The following is a 23,190-nucleotide window of genomic DNA, read 5'->3' as shown; positions in this document are numbered from 1 at the left end:
AAAAAAATATCAGGAACATGTTTTTTTAAGCAAATGTTTTCTCTTAATTGACGAGATAACTCGTCAATGGCAGAAAAAGAGCTAATGTTTCTTAAAATAGATGTCTTTTCGTACTCTCTCTGTTTACTCAGGAGTTCTGTGTTCCCTGCATGCTTATTTTGACCAATCGAAAAGCAGTTTAGGATAAACGTTCAAAGACACCTCTGGTCAACGAGTTATGTAGCACACGTATTTCACCTGACTGCATTTTTTTTACTTGAATTGAGTTTAATTGTTTTCTATTTTTTACTTGTGGCTTTAGATTTATTGCTGTTATAGCAACATTGAATGTAGATTTTGAAAATACTTTTATTTAAAGTGACTTTCACTGCATTCAAAGTACGCATTTTATAAGTACATGTTCCTTATTGGACCTTTTGTTACACGATCCATGATTTATTTTGATGGTCCCCATTAGACAATCTACCCCTAACAGTCTTCTAATAATACATAGTCTAATGAGACTTTGACTAGATGACTAGTAGGTGCTGAATTCCTTATAATCACAAATTGTCAAATGGGAACATCAAGACAAAGTGTTTCCCAACATCCTTTAAGGAATAATCTGCAAGCAATCTTGGTGTCTTTAATTCAGGTCTTAAAACTCATTTAGACTTTTGAATCAAATTTAGGATGGGATATAGTTGGTAGCCATTTTTTTACACGTTGCTTGATTACTACAGTTAATGCTTATCATTGTGAATCACTTGTTTATACACTAGTGTATACAACGTTTTCCTTAATCTTTCTTTAGAATTGAACCAATGACCTTTATGTTGCAGGCACAATGTTAACCTGTTAAGGTACATCAAAGCATTTGTACTACATATCCAAAATGTCTGTACTGAAGTTAGCTAAACCGTCCGTGGGAAAAATGATTTTGGTAGCTCAGAGCGTTTTCTTGATTTACTTAAAGCAGAATGTCCAGCAAACAAACAGTCATAAAGGATTGGAACATTACATTTCACTAGTTGATGTTTCATCGGCTTGGCCTGACAGCTCCATTAGCAGTACAGATGGCACAACATCCCACATTATTTACAGAGTTCTCTTTGGACTTTGAAGTTAGCTCTTGCCAAGTTAGGTTCCTATCCTGATGATGTATGACAACCGAGTTCTGGATGTGCTGTGGTACCATTAACATGATAAATGTTATGAGAGAAAAAATAAATGATTCAGAGTTGAGTCACACCTGGGGAAATTAAACTACGTAGGCAACTTTAGGTTGAGTCACTTGAGCCCAAATGATTCCGCTTCTTGTTCAGGTGTAAACCCTTTCTGATTTACTTGTGGCTCTGGGGAATTTTACGGTTTGCAACTTAAACATGATTAAGGTCTTGTTTACACGTACATGGTTATTTTGAAAAACAGAGACATTTCCCTTCGTTTACACGCAAACAGAGAATGAATTCACCTCCGAAACCGATTATTTCTAAAAACTCCGGCCAGAGTGGAGTTTATAAAAATCTTCGTTTGCATGTCAGTATGTAAACTGAGACAAACGGGTGTTTACGCAGCAAACGTCACAGTATGCGCCAGAGCTTGCACCTACGTCAAAAGTGCGACCTTGTTCAAAAGAGGAAGAGGAAGTGGTTCGTTGCTGTTGTTGCTATTTTTGGGATTCTGATTGGCTAAGTGCAGGGGGGCAGGGTTTCATATTTAATTGAAGCTTCCCCCACCTGTTGTTAGGATTCCATTGACTACAATTCATTTTGGCGTCACTTTGACAGCGAATAACTTTACATCAGAGGCGTTTAAAGACTCAATTTGTCCATTACTTATTTCTAAAGAAACATGAAAGTGTATTAAAGGCTTCATTACCTTGTATCTTACGTTATAGCCCAGTAGAAGCAGTTTTTGTAAAAATAGGCTAACGATTGCATCATAACCTGCGACTCTCTGTCGCACAGTAGAGAAATTACCGTATGAACAGGTAGAGAAGCTCGCAGGCAATCTTTTACTTTCTATGAGGCAATCGGGTGGACATGGAGGCATAAAGTCAAGGGAGAAGCCCATAGAGAGTCCATAAAAGCAAAGGGGTGATTCAGATTTCTCTTGGCACAGCTATTAGAAGACTTACAATTGTCAGACAGGTTGCTCACGTGACATCTACGTCATCAAGCTCAGTTTGAGTCTGCGCAATATGCCAATCCCCAGGAAGTGAGGGTTTCTAATTGACTTTGCTTGTCTCCGTTAAATCCAATGGAGTCGCTGTGTCCATTTCTTTTACTGTCTATGCTAACGTGGGCTTGAGCTTCTCGTTACACCGCCACCTACAGGTTTGTCATGTTCTTGACAGCATATATACACGGGTATGTGTAAATTAACACTTTTCTGAAAACGAAATGATATTTTTGAAACCGGAGAGATGGAAATGTCCGTTTATGAAAATAGCCACCCACGTGTAAACGTAGCCTAAGACCTTTTAACAGCTGTGATTGATAATCCATTACACTTTCATGCATATGGGGAAAATAAAATATGCCCAGTTGGGTAAATTATAGACAAACCCAACAGTTGGGTTCATTTCAGTCCATATGCTGAGTTGTTTCAACCCAAATGCTCAGTTGGATTAATCAATATACACACATATAAACTCGCACTCACACATCTATGGGCAATTTATTGACTGTAATTCACAAGGTTCCAGCTATAGCTAAAACACTTTAATAATTGTTTGATATTATTGTTTTTGTTTTGCGATGATGACGAAGATGATGATGATGTGTTTTCCTCATGTTCATCAGAACGTTTCAGGACCTCGCGAGGCAGATGGACTTTACCTACGGCACTGTGAGGGACTCAGCGGTGTACGATTACTTTAGAGCCAAGGGTACAAACCCGCTGGAGCAGGACAGCACCTACGCAGAGCTGTGGAGGACCATCAGCAAGAACAACGGAAAGGACTTCTCAGTGTCTAGTCCATCAGAAGGCATACGCAAGGTCCATACCTCCACCACATACTTAAACTATATTGTAGTCTTCATAGTAACATTTTGTTCCTGTTCTTATATTGACATGGAAATGTCTTTCATTTTGACATCCCTTTGCTTTATCAAATTGTTTTGGGCGTCTAAAGTGGCTCTTGACTCAAGTGTGCAGTAATATAAACATAAACAAAGTACATTTTCAGATTTTGATTAAGGTTTATGAGGGCATTTGATTTAAATAAAAGACTTTATGGGGGACTTTAAGATGGGGGTCTTTAAATATGATAATAATGGGCTGTCTGCCTGTTCGATTTCCTAACAAGCCGCGTAAAGTCATCTTTAAAAAGCCATTTATGTAACATGACAATCGACCATTTTAAAACGAGAAGCAGACATTATCTTCCAGAAAGCAACTTTAAAATGATTGCATGGAAAAGGAAATCTAAATGTGAAAGAGGCGTTTAGAAAGAAACTTTTAAGTGCGTAATGAGTTTAGGATGTAAAATCGTTAAAATCAGCCCTTTCAGATCAATAAAACTCCTTTAAGTGAGACAGAACTCAATAGATCAGCCTCCAGAGGCTGGTTTCAATAGCTGAAACACTTTAACAATAATTACTGTTTAGAATGGTTGCAATTTTCCTCCAATAACTTTTGAGGATATGGTTTAGAGAATGTCTGTGTGTTTGTAACTAGTCATCAATGGTTAAATTGCAATGCCAATATACTGTATGGCTCTGCATTTTTATGTAGCTTCTTCAAAATAATCATGTATCTTTATCTGCAGGCCAAAAAAGAACCGTATGCGTTCCTGTGGGATATGGCCGTGGTGGAGTACGCGGCGCTCACAGACGACGATTGCACCATCACTGTATCTGGCAACAGCATGAGCAGTAAAGGCTACGGGATCGCCATGCAACATGGGAGCCCATATCGAGATCTCATCTCCCAAAAGTGCGTATCACCTAAATTTCCTTGTAAAATTTCCCCTTTATCCTCATTTCCCTCTCGTTTTTGGATTTACATGAAAAATGAGGCGCATATGGCACATCAAGCTATTGTTAATGGGCTCTCTGCAGTTGCGAAAGCTATTTTCGTTATTACCTAAGTCTCTTGGTGAATGCAACAGGCTGGTACGGACTCTGTCTCTTAAAAAAACTCTATCCTGCAGGGAGTGGATATGGTAAAATATCCCACACTATTTAAGCACTTCTTATATAAAGAAAGTACGTTTAATTGTTTTGTGTAGGTGTTCAAAAGAAAGCCATAATGAGTTGTAAGATTTTGCAGACATATACATTCTGATTTAAAATGATTCAAAGTGCTTCAATTACCTCAGACTTAAGGAAAAATGACTAGCAGTGACACAGGAGCTGCAGTATGCATTTCCCGATATTTTTAGGTTTAGTTTTTTCCTAATACAAATTGATCCCTTTGTGGATGCAACAGATGCCAGTAGAATGTCTAAAGCTTCACATAATCACTTGTAAGCAATTAAGACTGTATAATTATATTGTTGTTGGATTTCAAAAAGCAGGGGAGGGCTCTCTTGTTGTCTTCATTCTAGTGCATCGTTTATTGATCCATCTGGAATACCTTAGCATGACTCAACAACTAGCAATACTAGGCCTACTGATGTTTGCTCATATAAATATGATGCAATTTTCATAGTTCAACAGGCGAGCCAGTTATATTAAATTTCGGGGTCTTTTTATTTTTTGTTATAGCCGATGGTAATAAAAAACCAAAAACAATTAATTGTACAGATACTCTGGAAGTTATTTCATATTGCAGTGCATCTCTTGAAGTTGGTTGAGAGAAGAGTGTGCAGAGCTGTTTTATGAGTAATAGAACAGTTAGTATACAGTGAGGAAAATAAGTATTTAAACAGTTTTCCCACTTAGAAATCATGGAGGGGTCTGAAATTGTCATCATAGGTGCATGTCCACTGTGAAAGACATAATCTAACAAAAATCCAGAAATCACAATATATGATTTTTTAACTATTTATTTGTATGATACAGCTGCAAATAAGTATTTGAACACCTGTCTATCAGCTAGAATTCTGACCCTCAAAGACCTGTTAGTCTGCCTTTAAAATGTCCACCTCCACTCCATTTATTATCCTAAATTAGATGCACCTGTTTGAGGTTGTTAGCTGCATAAAGACACCTGTCCACCCCATACAATCAGTAAGAATCCAACTACTAACATGGCCAATACTAAAGTGCTGTCCAAAGACACTAGAGACAAAATTTTACACCTCCACAAGGCTGTAAAGGGCTACGGGGAAATTGCCAAGCAGCTTGGTGAAAAAAGGTCCACTGTTGGAGCAATCATTAGAAAATGGAAGAAGCTAAACGTGACTGTCAATCTCCCTTGGACTGGGGCTGCATCCAGTATCTCAACTTGTGGGGTCTCTATGATCCTAAGAAAGTTGAGAAATCAGCCCAGAACTACATGGGAGGAGCTGGTAAATCACCTGAAAAGAGCTGGGACCACCGTTTCCAAGGTTACTGTTGGTAATACACTAAGACGTCATGGTTTGAAATCATGCATGGCATGCAAGGTTCCCCTGCTTAAACCAGCACATGTCCAGGCCCGTCTTAAGTTTGCCAATGACCATTTGGATGATCCAGAGGAGTCATGGGAGAAAGTCATGTGGTCAGATGAGACCAAAATATAACTTTTTGGTCATAATTCCTCTAAACGTGTTTGGAGGAAGAAGAATGATGAGTACCATCCCAGGAACACAATCCTTACTGTGAAGCATGGGGGTGGTAGCATCATGCTTTGAGGGTGTTTTTCTTCACATGGGACATGGCGACTGCACTGTATTAAGGAGAGGATGACCAGGGCCATGTATTGCGAGATTTGGGAGATCAACCTCCTTCCCTCAGTTAGAGCATTGAAGATGGATCGAGGCTGGGTCTTTCAACATGACAGTGACAAAAAGCACCCAGCCAGGATAACCAAGGAGTGGCTCTGTAAGAAGCATATCAAGGTTCTGGCGTGGCCTAGTTAGTCTACAGACTTAAAATCAATAAAGAATCTTTAGGCCAGAAACCTGACTGATCTAGAGAAGATCTGTGTGGAGTAGTGGGCCAAAATCCCTCCTGGAGTGTGTGCAAAACTGGTGAAAACTACAGGAAACGTTTGACCTCTGTAATTGCAAACAAAGGCTACTGTATCAAATATTAACATTGATTTTCTCAGGTGTTGAAATATTTGCAGCTGTATCATACAAATAAATAGTTAAAAAATCATACATTGTGATTTCTGGATTTTCTTTTTTTAGATTATGTCTCTCGCAGTGGACATGAACCTACGATGACAATTTCAGACCCCTCCATGATTTCTAAGTAGAAGAACTTGCAAAGTGGCAGGGTGTTCAAATAGTTATTTTTCTCTCTGTAAAGTAGATTACACAGATTTTTGCGGGTTTGGGTATAGGGATGCACAAACATCTGTGCCGATACAGATATTAAATGATTTAGAATGACATCTATCAATACGCGTAGATACCAATAGATTTACTCGTTTTAAATTGTTATGTCACGAAATCCTAAAATTGCAGACAAACTGCACTTCTGTTGTCATTGTGACATAATTCAAAATGTTTCCGCCCCTTTTGATTGCTAAGATAAAATCTTCCCTGATCATTGGCTGTCTTTAAACAACTGGGCGATCAATGTCCGATATGATTGTGGTAGGATTGGCACATTTCGTCGTGTTTTGCCTCAGAGCATGGTGTTTAAATTCTTAATTCTGTTAGTTGTTTTCTTTTTTATCCAGACAGTTATGCTCTGTGTTTCAGAGACTACATGGTTTTGTCTCTAGCTGTTTGAATGTGGCCTGACTTCTTAGGTCCTTTATGCCAGCCATTGAACTGTTTTGGAACATGCTTTGTTTTGTTAAAATAAATGCCCAAATCATGCTCTGCGTGTCTTTGCTTCTCCTCAATAGTCACCTGACATGAAACTTGACCTCAACATGTTTTTGTGAGATTACCCGCAGTGAGCTATTTAAGCAATTCAGCTCATGTCTGCAGCATCTTCACCCCCGATTTTCTTTGTGTCTGCACAGAGAGGCTTGTTTGGTAGTCGGCCCATCCCACCTGACCTCAGATCAGATTTATTTACTTCTTTAAGGTGATTTTGGGCAGAAAAATGAGCAGGTCATAAGTCAGCTTGAAGGGGGTCTTTGTATTCAGTAGCCCTAGGGTGTTTTTTCACTGTGTTGGAAATGCACTGTGAGGCAGCTGGGAGGAAGCTTGCGGGTTATTACACAGTAAACCATAATGTCATCTCTTCTTGAAAGAGAAATTCATCTTACTTTCTGTGTTTTGTGGCTCATCATCATCTGTTCTCTGTACACTAGTGTTTTCTGGCAGCCCTCTTACATGTTTCTGTTTGTGCTTTTCATTGGAGAATTGAAATGGGTTTATTACTTGTTGATGGTCTTGCCGCTCGTAACAGCGACATCATTTAATAAGATACATCCACCTGCTGAGCCAAAGAGCCATGCATCTCTGCAGTTTCAGGACAGCTGTGTCATGAGGCCATTTTGTGATGTTAATCGATTAAACTACTTTTATTTTAAAATGAAATTAACTTTCACTTGAAATGTCGGGAACCCATAAGGGACCTGATGAAGTGCTTCACGTGAGAGAATCAAATTCTGTTGTTTCTTATAACTCACAGGATTCTGGAGCTGCAGGAGAAAGGAGATCTGGATGTCCTGAAGCAGAAGTGGTGGCCTCGGACCGGTCGCTGCGACCTCAACAGCTACAGCAACGCCCAGCCGGATAGCCGCTCGCTCAAACTGCACAGCTTCGCAGGCGTCTTCTGCATCCTGGCCGCGGGTCTCCTGCTGGCCTGTCTGGTGGCCGGTCTGGAAATGTGGTGGAACAGCAACCGCTGCCGGCAAGAACAAGCCAAAGAGGTGACCGAGCTCAGGGCGCGGAAGACACATCAGGGAGAGGACACTGCCACACTCTACTTTAAGGACCCCGCAGCAGACGCGAGCCCCGATTTAGTCGAGCTCCAGTACACTCAGTTATAGGTGTGCCCTGATGAAATCAAAATTGGTCACACTCTCCCACTGAACATGAAATGTGCACAGACCCACATTTATTACAAATAAGGTGTGATTTTACATGCTATGTGAAATATTGGGAACTGTAAACACAGTAGCTCTATTCCAAAACCTAGTGAAGTACTTTGATGCATAGTTGCTATGTAATGTATTTGATTTGAAAAGGCAGCTACACCAATTGTGCTCATCACATAAAGTACAGCACAGGAGACTTCCAGCAGGGCTTGACATTCATTCCAGTAACATGACTGACAGCTGTTTAGTCTCGCCCACGATAACACAGCTAGTCAGATTGAAACATATTAGCTCCATAAAGGTACATATACCGTAGTATATTTAGTATTACAGTAGTTGTTGAACAGTGGTGGCCAGTGACTTCTTTTTCGAGGGCACACGATGCGAAGCTCATCACAACATGTATTTAGGCCGTCCGTGTGTGGCTCGTCATGTTAAAATGTGTGTTCGCCGTACATGTAAACTTATGTGCATCATGTGTCATATCAAAAAAAGTGTCTGCCGTAGCCACTTTGAAGGGGTTTATGATAAAAGAGACGCTCACGTTTGCCAGATACTTGCTTTATCTCATGTATAATCGGCGTTTACTGTTAAGTTAGTGTCTTGCGAGTCTCTTTTATCATAAACTATTTTGACGCATGTGCAGCAGGCACATATTTTGACATGAAGCATGATGCACATGGTTCACATGACGCAACGAACACATATTTTGAAATTTGCGCCCCTCAAAAGAGAAGTCCCCGGCCCCCAAAGTTGTTGAATATGTAAACTTTATTAATAATACAACAAGTAGGCTAATTTAAATGAGAAAATTAGATATAATCAAATAATAACGACGCACAAAATAAGAATAAGAAGTAGGTTAAACCACGTTGGTATAACAGATAATACAATTTGTTAGATGTTTTTTTAATTCGTAAAGCATTAGTGCACTAGCACAGTTTATGTAGCTCACCTGATGCTGGCAACAATCAAGGTCATGGGTTTAAATCCCACAAATGCATGTACTGATGCAAAATGTATACTGTACCTTGAATGCACTGTAAGTTGCTGTTTGCCGAATGCATAAATGTTGTGTAAGATGAAACATCAAAGGAATCATTTATATCACATAGATTGATTTAGAATTTAATTTATTTAACAAACACGTGAGATTTCTCTACATTATTAACTACATTTCACCTTTCACCTATGCAAGGCAGAACAACAGCTTTCTGGATGGAATGTCCCATTTTGATTGGTTGTGATATTGGCATTGAAACAACCCCTTGTGATTGGCTGCATTCTTTGTGTGGTTGATCGGCTTGGTAGGTACAAAGTAGAGTTAGTGTGTTGATAGACTGTTACGTCTATTTTTGTATCACGTTCTGTTTTAATAGAAATATCTGTACGCTGTCAGAAAAAAAGCTGTCACTGGGACAATAATTACCTAAGTCTTTAATAATATCCAAATATGTTCCATTTGGGTACAGATATGGTACACGTTTGGTCCCAGTATTTACCTTTGAGGTACTAATATGCTTTCTTTGGTACCAATATGTAGCTCTGAGGTACCAATGTGTACTTTTAGAAATATAGTACCAGCCCGGTGAGAGCTAGGGAGCATTTTTTTGTTTTATATTTTCTGACAGTGTATTTATTAATTTTTTATGTTTTTTATTTCTTTTAACTCATCCACTATTTTAATTTTTTTATTAAGGTTGCTGCAATGCATGGTGATTTTTCCTTGTCCATTTAGTATAGACCAGTTCAAATGATGTAAACAACACTGGTCCAGAAACACTTCCTGTTACAGTTTGTGACAGTTATTTTTTTATTTCACATGTATTATTATCTTTAAGATGTTTGTTTAACTTCAGTTAATTCAGGTTTATATGTTCTGTTGGTTTATTTTATCCCAACGTTTATCTAGTGTTAAAAAACGGAAACAGGAAGTGCTTCTGGACCAGTGTTGTTTACATCTTTTGAAATGGTCTATACATAGTGCTGCCTTAGAAATATATTATATCAAACCTTTTGAATGTGCTTGATTTGGATGTGTACCTATGGCAACCTTAAAATGCTGTCCACATTAGCAGCCCACTGGGTTTTGGAACAAAGTTACTATATTGAACCAGTTATATAGTTTTCTTTGAATTAAAATTAAGAGCAGTGCACTTCTTTTCTTCAAGGTCGTCAACTCAGGTAAACTGATTTCGCTCTATTTTGCTAATTAAGTGGAACATCCAAACAAGTACCAGGAATTTTAGCTTAAAAATAGCTAATAAAAAGACCACAAATACCACGCTTTTGCAAAGCACCTTGCACTTTGGCAAAGGCTAAGCAGTAAAATCTTTCCATTAGCCAGAATTGTGCAGAAGAAAATCTTTGGCAACCCTTTAAGGGGCATCTCTTCCTTAATCTGCTCTTTCATCCATTTAGTGTTTTAGACAACACTTTATATCCTTAAGTGCTTTTCTTGCCGGGAATTAAATGTCCGCTTTGCTGTTCTTTTCAAATTTATAAACCGTTCACCTCACCAACTTTTAGATATCTGAATAATTACTTTAGGTTATTACCTCGGTTTAGTAGACATTCCCCAAAGCTTTATTCATGATGAGAATGCATGTAATATACTGAAAGGGTTTGACGTGGATCCGTAAACTAAAGTGTCGGCAAATCGGGTGCTTGCATTGTAGTCTGTCTGCTCAGATACTCAAGAAAAAAAAATGAGCCCAACAGTCAATAATCCCTAGTAATTTACTGTGTGACACCATGCTGCAATTATATGTCAATGTGGACAACTTTTATGAATTTATTTATATATACCTTTTTGCTATTTTCCATTTATTCTTCATTTGTTTATGATCTCATGCAGGTTACTAAGGATTACAGACTGGCAAGGGTTTCTGGTCCATTGACATATAATGATATTGCTACTGCTTCATCGGAGGGGAGCAAGGACATTTGGAGAGAGAGAGAAAAAGACTGGGATGAAGCAGAAGCTATTGACACAGGTCAGAATAGAATTGTAGGCCTCTTCTCTGATTGGCTGGGTATTATTAGCACAGACTATGCAGGAGCCATTTAACATTAAAGATTGATTTCTTAGTTTTCTTTAGTTTTCGTTTTATTTACAGTAGATCCACATTTCTAGTCATTCTGTTGGGTTTCAGAATGGCACCCTTCCATCCCGCGTTGAACATACATTTTTGACAGCATATCAAACCATTAACAATGATAAATGTTTTCCAGTTCAGTCCAAACTTGCATGCAAAACACTACTGCTGGTAAATTGGTGACATTTATTCGTTGAGGCATAAAGCCAATGCAAGGTGATTGTGAACAGATTTTAATAAGAATTCCACTCATTGTGGCACTGATGATTTAATAAGTGTGGATTTCCTTTAATTAATCAGTGAGGGATGTCTGCATAATTGGCAGATAATTAAAAGAGATCAAAAATAATAATCACTTTGAAAATTATGCATTACATACCTGCAAACAGAGACAGAGACAGAGAGATATAATTTAAGAGGAATGAAACAATGACCGCTTAACTAAACCTGAACTATTAAACAATTCATTACAAATAAAACTGTCATCTCATCACTTATTTTTCCTGTGGGTGTTTACCGAGAAGATAATTGCTACATTTACTCATTCTGTGTTCTGGATTGATAACCATATCCGTTAACAGATGTGACTCCTAAATTCTCCTTTATACAAGTTTATGCAAGAGCTTACAGACGCACATTCAATGTCGGCCGTACAAACAATTAACCAAAGCTACCCCCATCTATTTTTGTGATAGCTTGATGAATAACACTTGTAACCATAGTGACATTGACTAAAGCGTATCAAAATATCATAATCAACATTGGACACGTATTTAATAAATGGGTCCACTTTAAAGTTTAACATAAATATAAAATCTTAACTCTTTCCCCGCCAGCGTTTTTAAAAAAAGTTGCCAGCCAGCGCCAACTTTTTTCATGATTTTCACAAAAGTTTAATGCTTTCCAGAAAATGTTCTTCTTTAAATATATAAACAAACAATATGCCAAATGAAAGAACAAACCTTCTGCTTTCCAAAAAAAAAAAAAAAGTTTCATCCTATTCATTATTTCTCTTTTTATCACCTCTCAAATATGGGTAGATTTCTTCAAAAACACCCAATTTTGAGCAAAAAGCTGAGATAATTCCATTTTTGCGAAAGACCTTTGATAGAGATCAGATGCAGGGTGATCTTTAAAACGTTGCAGAAGTGCGCATGGTGGATAATAGCGGTATTGCGGAAAGCCGGAAATTATCGTCATTGGCAGGGAAACGTTTTCTATGGCGGGGAAAGAGTTAAATAACCGTCTAGAGCTTTGAATGCTATATCTGAGTGTCAAGCTTTTCGTCTTACGCAACAGCACTAGTAAAAGTGTTTTCATGTGGGTGGGAACCATTGCATGTGGAAATATAGCTGCAAGCAGCGATGCGGGGGTCAAGCCGAAAAGGGCACAGAATGAAGTATTGGTTGATGACCGTCATGATTTAAGATTTAAGAAGTTTTCAGTAGATTAAGGCAAATATAGCAATTTTTCAAATCTTGAGTGCTGTGTAGAAACAATGGGTTTTGCCTCAGGTCATGTTTGTGATGACACCCACCAAATTTAATATACATATGATTAAGCAATGTTGAGATATAGCCTCAAATGACTTGACCACTAGGGGGCACTGCACTAAAACAATAGATGGTGCCTCAGGTCACGATTGTGAAGACCCCCACCAAATTTGGTGTACATACGATTAAGCAATGTGGAGATATAGCCTCAAATGACTTGACCACTAGGGGGCACTGCATCGAAACAATAGATGGTTCCTCAGGTCATGATTGTGATGACATCCACCAAATTTGATATACATACGATTAAGCAATGTTGAGATATAGCCTCAAATGACTTGACCACGAGGGGGCACTGCCCCGAAACAACAGATGGTGCCTCAGGTCATGATTGTGATGACACACACCAAATTTGATATACATACAATTAAGCAATGTTGATATATAGCCTCAAATGACTTGACCACTAGGAGGCACTGCACCGATACAATAGATGGTGCATCAGGTCATGATTGTGATGACACCCACCAAATTTGGTGTACATATGATTAAGCAATGTGGAGATATTGCCTCAAATGACTTGACCACTAGGTGGCACTGCACCGAAACAATAGATGATGCCTTGGGTCATGATTCTGATGACACCCACAAAATTTGATATACATATGATTAAGCAATGTTGAAATATAATGATATTGGACCCAATCACTTTAACTCTTTCCCTACCAGCATTTTAAAAAAAAGTTGCTATCCAGATGCCATTTTTTTGCGATTTCCACAAAAGTTCAATGCCTTCCAGAAAATGTCTTCTTTAAATATATAAACATACAATATATCAAATGAAAGAACAGACCCCCTGCTTTCAAAAAAAAAAAATTCATCTCACCTTCATTTGTTTCCTTTTTATCACCTCTCAAAGGTTTCTTCAAAAATACAACATTTCGAACAAAAAGCTGAGATAATTGCATTTTTGTAAAAACATTTGTTAGAGATCAAATTCAAAGCGATCATCAAACATACATTAGGTTTTTAATGTTTGTTGATCAGTGGATGCTTTAGTGTTTTATAAGTTGGGTAAGAGCGCTGCCTAGTGGATAATAGCAGAACTATGGATTGCCGTAAAAACTCATCATTGGCAATGATGCGTTTTCTATTAATTGACGAGATAACTCGTCAATGGCGGGGAAATAATTTACAGTCTTTTATTCAGTGCATATATGTGTTTAACTTCGAGTTTCCAGTTTCAGATAACGCACAAATCATATTACAGTATTGCAGGATGCTCTCACATTATTCAACATGACAGGCAACTGATTGTTCACAGAGCACTAAATGAGTCTTATTGGTCATAGAATTAGGTTTGTTGCTTTTGCATATCTCAGTAATTGAACTGGGTGTAAACGTAACTCATAGCTCCTATAGATAACCTATATACCCTACCCTATAGCTGTGTTCTTATAGCTCAGTTGGTAGAGCATTGAATTAGCAATGCAAAGTTCATGGGTTCCATCCCCATGGCACCAACATACTAATAAGAACGAAAGCTATACTGTAGATTAAATGCACCATAAGTCGCTTTAGATATAGGAGTCTGACAAATGCGTAAATGTAAACCGCATTAAAGTCCTTGTAGGGAAATTGTGCCACTATCCTGCCATGTTTGTAATGCTTGCAATGCCCAATTATTTCATTCATCCTTAATACTTGAATCGGGACGGATGACCATCATTTTGACAAATTTTTTAGCCTGACAATGAACTGTACTCAAATTGAGCTAAAAACACCTTTTATCAAGGTCGTATTAGCTACTGCGCATGCATACTGGTTGGCAATCACCTCACATAAATCTGTATAGAGCCCCTTCCCCAGAAAATCATCAGTCCGATGAGTCCAGTTATCGATTAATAATTGGTTCTTTTAACTGGAAAGTGGAACTTCTATTTATATTGAGTCTTGCACATTGTACCTTATTCAAAGTAATAACAGTGCTCAATCTTGTTATATTCAATATCTTTAACTGTAACATAGGTTTAACAATTAGCGAAATCAGTACTTGAATACCTTTTTTGGCATTAATGTTTCTCATCCTCATTTTTTTTATTGCATGGATTAACTTCTTACATCATTATACCTTTTTATAATATTATACAGTATCTCAGAATTTCACCCCATTCTTCTGTTCATTAGGTAAGACAAATAGGATTACTGAACTGCGATGAGATTGTGAGCAGTGCGTAAAGGCATGTATCCCCTTGGAAATCTTTCTAATGAAAAGTCTGCTTCAACCAAACGTGACCGACTAATTTGCCCAGTGCAATTGCTTTGCAATTCTTGTGCTGCCCCATCCCTCCCAAAAGCTTTATTACCCTCTGATGTGTCTTTGCATTTCATGCCGCAGTGCTTCATTAATCTAAATGTTTGAGGATACTATTAGATCTTAAGAAATAATTTTGTTTATCAGTGTGCATCCGTTGTGTTGGTGGACTCTGGAGCAAAGCTGTATTTTTGTTGCATGATTCAAATTTAATAACGACATAGAGATCCAGTATATCACGACTTGCATGAATTCAAATAGAAAAGTGTATTTCGGCTTCAAAAGAGATTAGATGGCCTCCACCTCTTTACCTTGAACTGTTTTGCTTAACGCTATTGTGTTCCACCAACTAAAAGATTTCATTTCTTTCTGTACTCTCAAATAGTTTAATGTTTTTTTTTTTATCAAGGACAGATTTAGAGATCCAGGTGACCTCTAGGAACAAAGCCAATAATGAATCTCCAAAAACACCATATCTGGCATCGGCAACATCTTCACTATACATGTCACAATTACCTATTGATTCTTTATCATATAATAGTTGGATCGTGGCTAAAACTGCACAACAAGCATAAGACCTAGCATGTCCATGATGTTGTTGGCTTAAGGCCGGGATACACTGCACGATAATTGGCCATCCCAGACGAAAGATTGCCATTGTGAAACTATCGTCGCACAGTGCGATAAGGTAATGATCTTATAAGAGGACAAAAATCGTGCAGTGCATTCCGGGCTTTAGGTGGCTTAGGTAGGCAAACAAAATCTGCGGTTCCACAAGTACACAAACACAATGTATTGTTAAGATATTTGTGCGTTATTCACCTTTTCAATTTATTAACAAAATTTTTTTGTTGATACTCTCTTGAGAGTCTGGCTATTCTTCATAACAACATATTAGGAGCTCAGATGCTCTCGGCACATATTATATTTTCATAAAATTCATCTGTTCAAATCCACTTAACTCTGACCTCAAGTCATTCAGCAATACCACTTTGTTATCAGAATCCGCTAAACGTAACATTGAATTTTCGGCAAAGTCCTTGTGCGCTCACATTATCCCAACCAAACAGCGCCCGAGCACGTTTGACCCCCAAAGCCCGGTTCGTTTGACTAGCGTGATCCCTCAGTACCGTGCCCGGGCACCCTGGCCAGCTTGCAAAGGTGGGATCGGGTGCGGTTTACCTGAGCTCAGGCATGGAACATGCAGTGGGATCTCAAATAGCACCAGAGCGTGGTTTAAAAGGAGAGACGTCTATTGTGCGACCACCCAGATCTTATTGAAAGAGGTGGTGTACTGTGATCATCAGGAGAAAAGTGTGCATGTAAATGCGTGAATAATAGTATTTTCTCAATGGGATGCAAAAATACCTTGTGCACATGTGCAGAACACCTGCACCTTATTGTAACCTCTTATTTACGTCTCAAATAATTCTTGTCACAGAAACATGCAATAGCAAGGCAATTGCAATGCATTATTAAGGTAATGGGGTCCCGCACTGTACATTCTACAGTGTCCATGTGTACTTTCATAACATTAGGCTACATAAAGCAATAAAATAGCATCGTGCCTTTTGAAAATTGTGTTCATTGCCTATATACGAAAACTTCTTCAGAATTTTCTCCAACTTAGACGAGAGAAGCTGTGCGCTGGGTGTCCTTTGGTTCAGATTTAGGCTACTATTCTGTAAAATGTCTCCATTGGTTGTGTTTTTCCTGCGGGTAAAAAATGAAAGGATTTTGTTCATTAGTTATTGGTATTTGGACTATGAACAGTCATTGGGATTCTTTTGGGCTAGTTTTGAATGTTAATGGGGATGGTTTTGATACGCGAAGCTGGCAACCCTGGATGTACGCTTGCGCAGACGTTCGGTTCGGATTATATAGAATGTAAATTAACATTTTAATCAGATTTCAATGTTTAGGGTACATGTAAACTGTATTGTTGTAACCTTCAAATCCAAGTTCATTAAGTCCAGTCGGATTTACAAGATTTTGTGCATGTGTGAGTGCATGCTTCTGGGGGAATAGGGACAATTGTTCTCAGGCACGGTTTGGTTGGATTAGGTATGATATGAGTGCACCCTAAGAGCATGGAAGATGAATAGGCTGAACCATTGCGTGAAACCACCACGGATTACATTTAAACATGTGTCCCATGTGAGTACTTAGACTTGAAAACGACTCGTATGTGCCAGTCACATGAACCAAAGCGTATGTGCCAGTCACATGAACCACAGTATTTTAAAGCAGTACTTAATATTTAAAAACGTATTACACATGTTTATATCTAAAACAGTCAACCAAAACATTTGGGGTTGATGCTAACTTAAAAAGTTACACACACAGGTTTTAGGTTTAAAAAGCAATGTCTGCTTTCATAGCAGCATTAATTTACACTGATACTGTCAACAACAGAAATGTTGTTTTCCATGCGCATACAGTTTGGGACTCTTATGTGTAAGACCCCCAGGGGCATACATTCTTGGGACAGTGGGTTATCTTGTGCCTGTATTTGACACTTTGATGAATCAGTTTTCCTCTGGTTTTTCATAAGTATTCAAGATAAAACACTAAGAACAGTGATGTTACACTATCAGGACTAAAGGAAGAAGAAACAACTTTGATAGCAAAAGCAGACCCGAATGCTTGGCCAGCACATGGGAAGCGTTCATTCTTGTATTTAACTTGTCCAAGCTGTTATCTAGCATGATAATACAATAGTTAGAGTGCACCATGTTTTTTTTTAAAGTCCCCGTTAACAGAAGTTTGTGAGCTTTCAAACACAATCTTTCAAATTGTCCTTCTTGATTCCATGGGGATTTTAATAATATATAAATGGCCACATTCGGAATGCAACATAATAAATCTGTCTTGCATAGCTAAAACATTTGTATTCACATATTTGCACAAAGAATGTTTGTAAAGTAATGCATCAAGGGCAATGCATTATTTTTTGTATGGAGTTTGGCTCCAGCACTAATTATTTAATGCACAGACTGTTTGCATAAATTATATGATTGTGGTAAATTGCAAAGTGCAACTATGCCAAGAGAAAACAAACAGGCTAGAGGATGAGCACATGTACAACTTTGTGAATAACGGGAATTCACGAAATTTCCACGTTGGCCTTTTCATGCATGATTATTTTATATGCCCCCTGGCCAAATTTGATTTCAAGGTGCACATTCTATACATTCCTTTTTCAAACATCAACTTGTAGTCGAGCCCCTTTAGAGCACACCCTGAATTTACTAAAATAAACCTTACTTGCATGGATAGCGTCTAGGAACACCAGGTCTCAGCCTCTCTGTCCTCCCCTTCTCTGCCCTTCTCTAGGACAAGGAGGTAAACCTGGAACAGGTGCATCGGCGTATGAACAGTCTTATGGACGAGGACATGGCACACAAGCAGATCCCCGCACCATCTATCGAGATCTCTGCCCTGGACATCGGCAGCATGCCGCCCAGCCAGCAGCGGGAAGCTGTGCGAGACTACCCGGGCAAGGGACTGTCTGTGAGCACCTTCATTCCGGAGCAAGCACATGGGGTGGGCCGGACACTGGCCCAGGGTCCTGGCAGGACCCTGCCTCTTCCTCTCAGCAGCTCCACCTTGCCCTCCATCCAATGCAAACACAGGGCTCCCAACGGGGGCCTATTCCGACAGAGTCCCAAGACGCCCATGCCAATGTCCTACCAGTCGGTACCAAGAGGACCCATCCCAGAAGCTATTGATCCCACTCATAGTACATCCATCTAAGGCACTCGTCATTATGGGCAGCCTCACACTTGCTTTTCAGAGGATGACCAGGAGGTGGGGGTGGAGCTTGGGCAACTGTAAAAGTTTGAAATGTGTAAAAAGCATAAAAAAGAACGTACGTAGAGATTTTTATTACGAAAAACAAACACGAAAAATCATTTTTTCCTGTACATATTTGTAAATACTGAAAGAGCAAAGTAAGTAAAAAGTGTATTTTGAATATTCACAATTTTTGAAGTCAAGTTACAAAATCTAATGAAAAACAAAAAAGGACATATAAAAAGAATTCAAAAACGACTGTTTGAATGGCTTTGTGAATTTTGTTCTCTATGGGTAAAGACTTAAATTCATTGTGATTGTTTTCTAAGTGCCGAAATAAAAGATGTCTCTCCACAATTTGTTACTAGATAGTCATACATTGCTGTTGAAACCTGGAAGCTGATAATCATGTGCCCCTTTTACAGTCATAAACATCCACAATTCACCATTTTGCCTCATTTTCCGTTCTTTGGTTTACTGATAAAGATTATGTGTTTGCATTAAGTTGATGCTGAGCAAAAATAATTAAAAATAAAAGTTGTAGCTTATATAACTAAAACATCTCAGTCGAAACAACAGCACTGAACCAAGTTTTTGAGTTTCATATTTTTTTTGTCTGGTGACATCATCAATGTGTGAGCACAACCAGCCCAGAGAGAACAACTGTATGCTTGAAACATACAAGAACTATGTCACTTTCAATTCTTGCAAATCAAGGAGATTTGTTCTGTCAAATGGGTATTGTTTGTGAAAGAGCTGTAATAACGTTGTTTCTCTGATATTCATTCAACAATTCAGTTTTACTGTAATACACTCACTTCACACAGATAATAAAAAACTTGTAGTTAATGCTTTTCATAATTACATATCTTTATGTGATATCTTTATTTCTAATTAAAACATAAGTTGCCATGGTTTTACTCCAAATGCTTATATGGTTCAATCAATACAAATCATTGTTACTGTAGTAAAACCATGGTTTTGCTAAAGGTAATAAATACACAAAAAACATGGTAACAACAAAAGATAAAAACATGGTTGATATTTGTAAGGGTGTTATTGGTGTATCCAAATTCTTAACAGGCAATTCTAAATAATCCAAACACATCTATAAGACTATTTTTTACTGTACAATTGAACTTTTTTACAGTCTTTCTAAAAATTTTCAGGAGGTTCAGACTGATTATGAATCTCAGATGTGTTTTGTTGTGACTTTAACCAGAATGACCTTATACAGTATATTCACCCCATTTACAGCTACCTGTGTTTTCCTGTTTGACTGCTTAACGTTCCCTGAATCACGACGGAAAAGACATTTTTGGAGCACATTGACCAGTTTCCGAAGCGATTTCACCTTGCACATGCTTGTCAGTCACTATTCAAGGTTGTATTCTGTATATTTTGTACAAGTCAGAGTAGTTACTAATGTGAACCAAAGTGATATATTACACTGTGTAACAACCTGTGGCTTTGAGGTGCCGACAGCGGGTGGTAAGGATGTCCTGTGTAATTTGTAGGGTTGTGTCTTCACTGCCTTACGCATATTCCCCTTTGTTTTTAATGAAAATGCCCAATATCCAAGAAAATATATCGTATCATAGCATAGTCTGTAACATTACATCTGAGGGAGACTCTTATTTTATTTATGAATATGCTGCTTGGAGTTTCTTAATCTTTAATAAAGAAACATGGTTTACATGGTTTGATTGATGCTTGAGTAATTTTATGATTATAATTTGAAGGAGCATTGATGTGCGTTGATGCCAGTATGGGACGCTTGTTAACCCGTTTAATCCCACCGGTCACATTTGTGACCGTGTTTTTTTCTTATTTTTGAAAGCTGTTTTAAGTTCCCTTTTAAGGGAACTCCACGCTGCATCACAAAATAATACTTTGAGAACATGCCAGCATTGTGCGCTCACTTGAAATGTTTTTACAACTATACAAAGTCTTTATAAAGGCGTGGATAGATGATATTACAAGTGATGGCGGAACTGGAAGGTATATAAGGGAAGTGTTAACATAGCATATTAGCTATGTTATATTAGCATATTAGTCTCAGTTTATTTGTCTAGTTAGCTTCCAAATATGAGCAAGAATCCATTTAGAACGTGTGTTTATCCTTGCCCACGTTTCAATACGAGTGAGGATACACACAAGTTATGTGTGGTCTGTTTGGGAGCGAAGCATGCTAGGACTGCTCTTAAGGGAGCAGCCTGCAAGCATTGCAAGAATATGTCTTTAAAGGAAAACACCACTGTTTTTCAATATTTTACTATGTTCTTACCTCAACTTAGACAAATAAATACATACAAATCTTTTTTCCGTGCGTGCACTGAATCTTTGAACAGCGCGTCGTGAATGTGTTAGCATTTAGCCTAGCCCCATTCATTCCTTAGGATCCAAACAGGATGAATTTAGAAACCACCAAACACTTCCATGTTTCCTATTTAAAGACTGTTACATAAGTAGTTACACGAGTAAGTATAGTGGCACAAAATAAAACGTAATAAATAATAAGCACTTCGACCTCGGGTGCAGTAATATTGAGTGATGTTTGAGCGAGAGGGTGAGTAGTCAGGAGTGATGATGTTAGGTCGAAGTGCTGCAAGTGCTCTTCCGCCATACAATATAGTTCTCATTTTTGATTTTGTTATATTTTTTATATTGGTGTTACTGTATTTGTTGTTAGGGGTCAAGCCCTGAAGTCATGCGACTTGTTTTCTTGGAGTCCTAAATCGTTGCTGAGTCCAAACATGCCATGTTTCACCTTACGCTTAGTCCTGCACAATAAATAGTGCAAAAAACACGTGCGAATATTTCTCCGCGAGGGTTATTCCGATTGACTTGAAACAAAGGTAGGAAAACAATACAATAGCTTCTGAACAAAATACTCTATTGGCGTCATGTTAAAAAGTTACAACTGAAATGGCAGAAAATTGCAAGTTACATTCATGTATATTTTAGACATAAATGGTTATAACTTCGTAACGAAACAATATTTTTTACCAGATTGATGTACTTAAAAATGATTAAAGATATCACTTTCCCAACAATTAGTTTAATTGTTCTCAAAAGTGTTGCTTATTACTGTTCACAAAGCAACAACAGTTTTGTAGAAATGTAGTTTAGTTAGTTTAATAGTGAATGTCGAATGTGTATAGGCCTAACACCGGTTTCACACCGCAAGCGTGAGCAGCGCATGTTTTTTCAGCACCCATTTTAACAAGTTAGAGCATTCACATGAACATGTTGCAGGAGTGTCGCTAAAGCAGCAGTGCTGCTTCGCTGTCTGCTCTATTTTTGCTGCGCTGCTCACGTTCAAGTAATTGTTAATGGTTTAAATGCTCATAGATTGACGCAAAAAAGTGTCATTTTACCATAAAATTATGAATGTAATGCCAAGTGTGTTTTAAACAGTCATGACTTTGAGTAATTTAACATAAAGCAATGAAATATTTAAAAACACACTGTTGCCAGAAGAGTGCGCTCTCATTCACTCTCTGCCCAGCACTAAATTAATCCTCATCTATTTTAATAATCTTCAGAGAAACTTAGATCTAAATTATAAATCTAAATCTTATGCTTATGATTATATGTGGATTAAACAAATCACACTTATATAAATTAAACTGACCTTCAAAAAGCATATTGAAGACTTTTTGCTCATAAATGCCTGTAAAATAAAGTAATGTGAACTTTAGATTGTTATACTGTTATTATTAAACTGCACAGTATGCGCTGTGTGAAAGCACAGCCGGTGTGAAAGCACAATGGACACGCACGGCAAGCGCTCTCATCACGTGCTGCTCACGCTTGCGGTGTGAAACCAGCATAATACTAGCAATAATATAGGAAACCTTAATAAATTAATTAATAAATAAATGAAAAGGAGAAGGAAATCAGTGACAATAAGGTATAGTGTGGAGCCCCCCCCCCCCAGTTATGCTATTCTGGTGCTGGGCCTCATGTCTGATGATGGAGATTGCCATTTATTGACATAGGAAACATTTCCTTAATAATTTTTTGGCAAACATATTTAGACAGTTTAGAATCTATTAGACTCATTGATTATTGGTTTGCATTGGTCAAATGGATTTGCCACAATCTAAATCGATTCATGGACTGAATCTTTTGAAACACCACAAAGCATCTATGCCATAGATTCTATGGAACATCCTAAAGGGACGATAACTCAATGACTTCTATTCCATGCGAAGGTGAAGACTGGAAAGAAGATTCTGCTGCTTGTGAATGTTAATGATTGGTATAACCTTTGACCTGGAAATTCAGATAAGAAAATATAATGTATAAGTTCCAAACACCATAGGTGAATTTAAAGAAGACAAACTACCAAGTTTGGATTAGGTGTTATATTTAAACATTTTGTAATTCTCAAACCTAACTTTCA

General features: G+C 38.0%; 1 protein-coding gene across 2 annotated transcripts in view; it reads left to right on the top strand.

Annotated features, from left to right (window-relative positions):
* Positions 1-20,475, top strand: part of grid1b (glutamate receptor, ionotropic, delta 1b) — a 408,742-nt gene extending 388,267 nt beyond the window's left edge. Inside the window, exons 13-16 of one of the 2 annotated variants that reach the window (XM_055176548.2) lie at positions 2,787-2,982; positions 3,755-3,921; positions 7,671-7,911; positions 18,321-20,475. In XM_055176548.2, the coding sequence (XP_055032523.2) occupies positions 2,787-2,982; positions 3,755-3,921; positions 7,671-7,911; positions 18,321-18,740 (1,024 nt within the window). In that variant the 3' untranslated portion in view covers positions 18,741-20,475. Of the gene's footprint in view, positions 1-2,786; positions 2,983-3,754; positions 3,922-7,670; positions 8,032-10,936; positions 11,076-18,320 lie in introns of those variants that run through there. The other variant, XM_055176549.2, reaches the window with a different exon arrangement.
* The last annotated feature ends 2,715 nt before the right edge of the window (positions 20,476-23,190 follow it).

The sequence above is a fragment of the Misgurnus anguillicaudatus genome, chromosome 4, assembly GCF_027580225.2.
Source record: "Misgurnus anguillicaudatus chromosome 4, ASM2758022v2, whole genome shotgun sequence".
In the NCBI taxonomy this organism is placed as follows: Eukaryota; Metazoa; Chordata; class Actinopteri; order Cypriniformes; family Cobitidae; genus Misgurnus; species Misgurnus anguillicaudatus.
The sequence above is the reverse complement of the archived record's forward strand: the minus strand, read 5'-3'. Positions and strand labels throughout refer to the sequence as shown.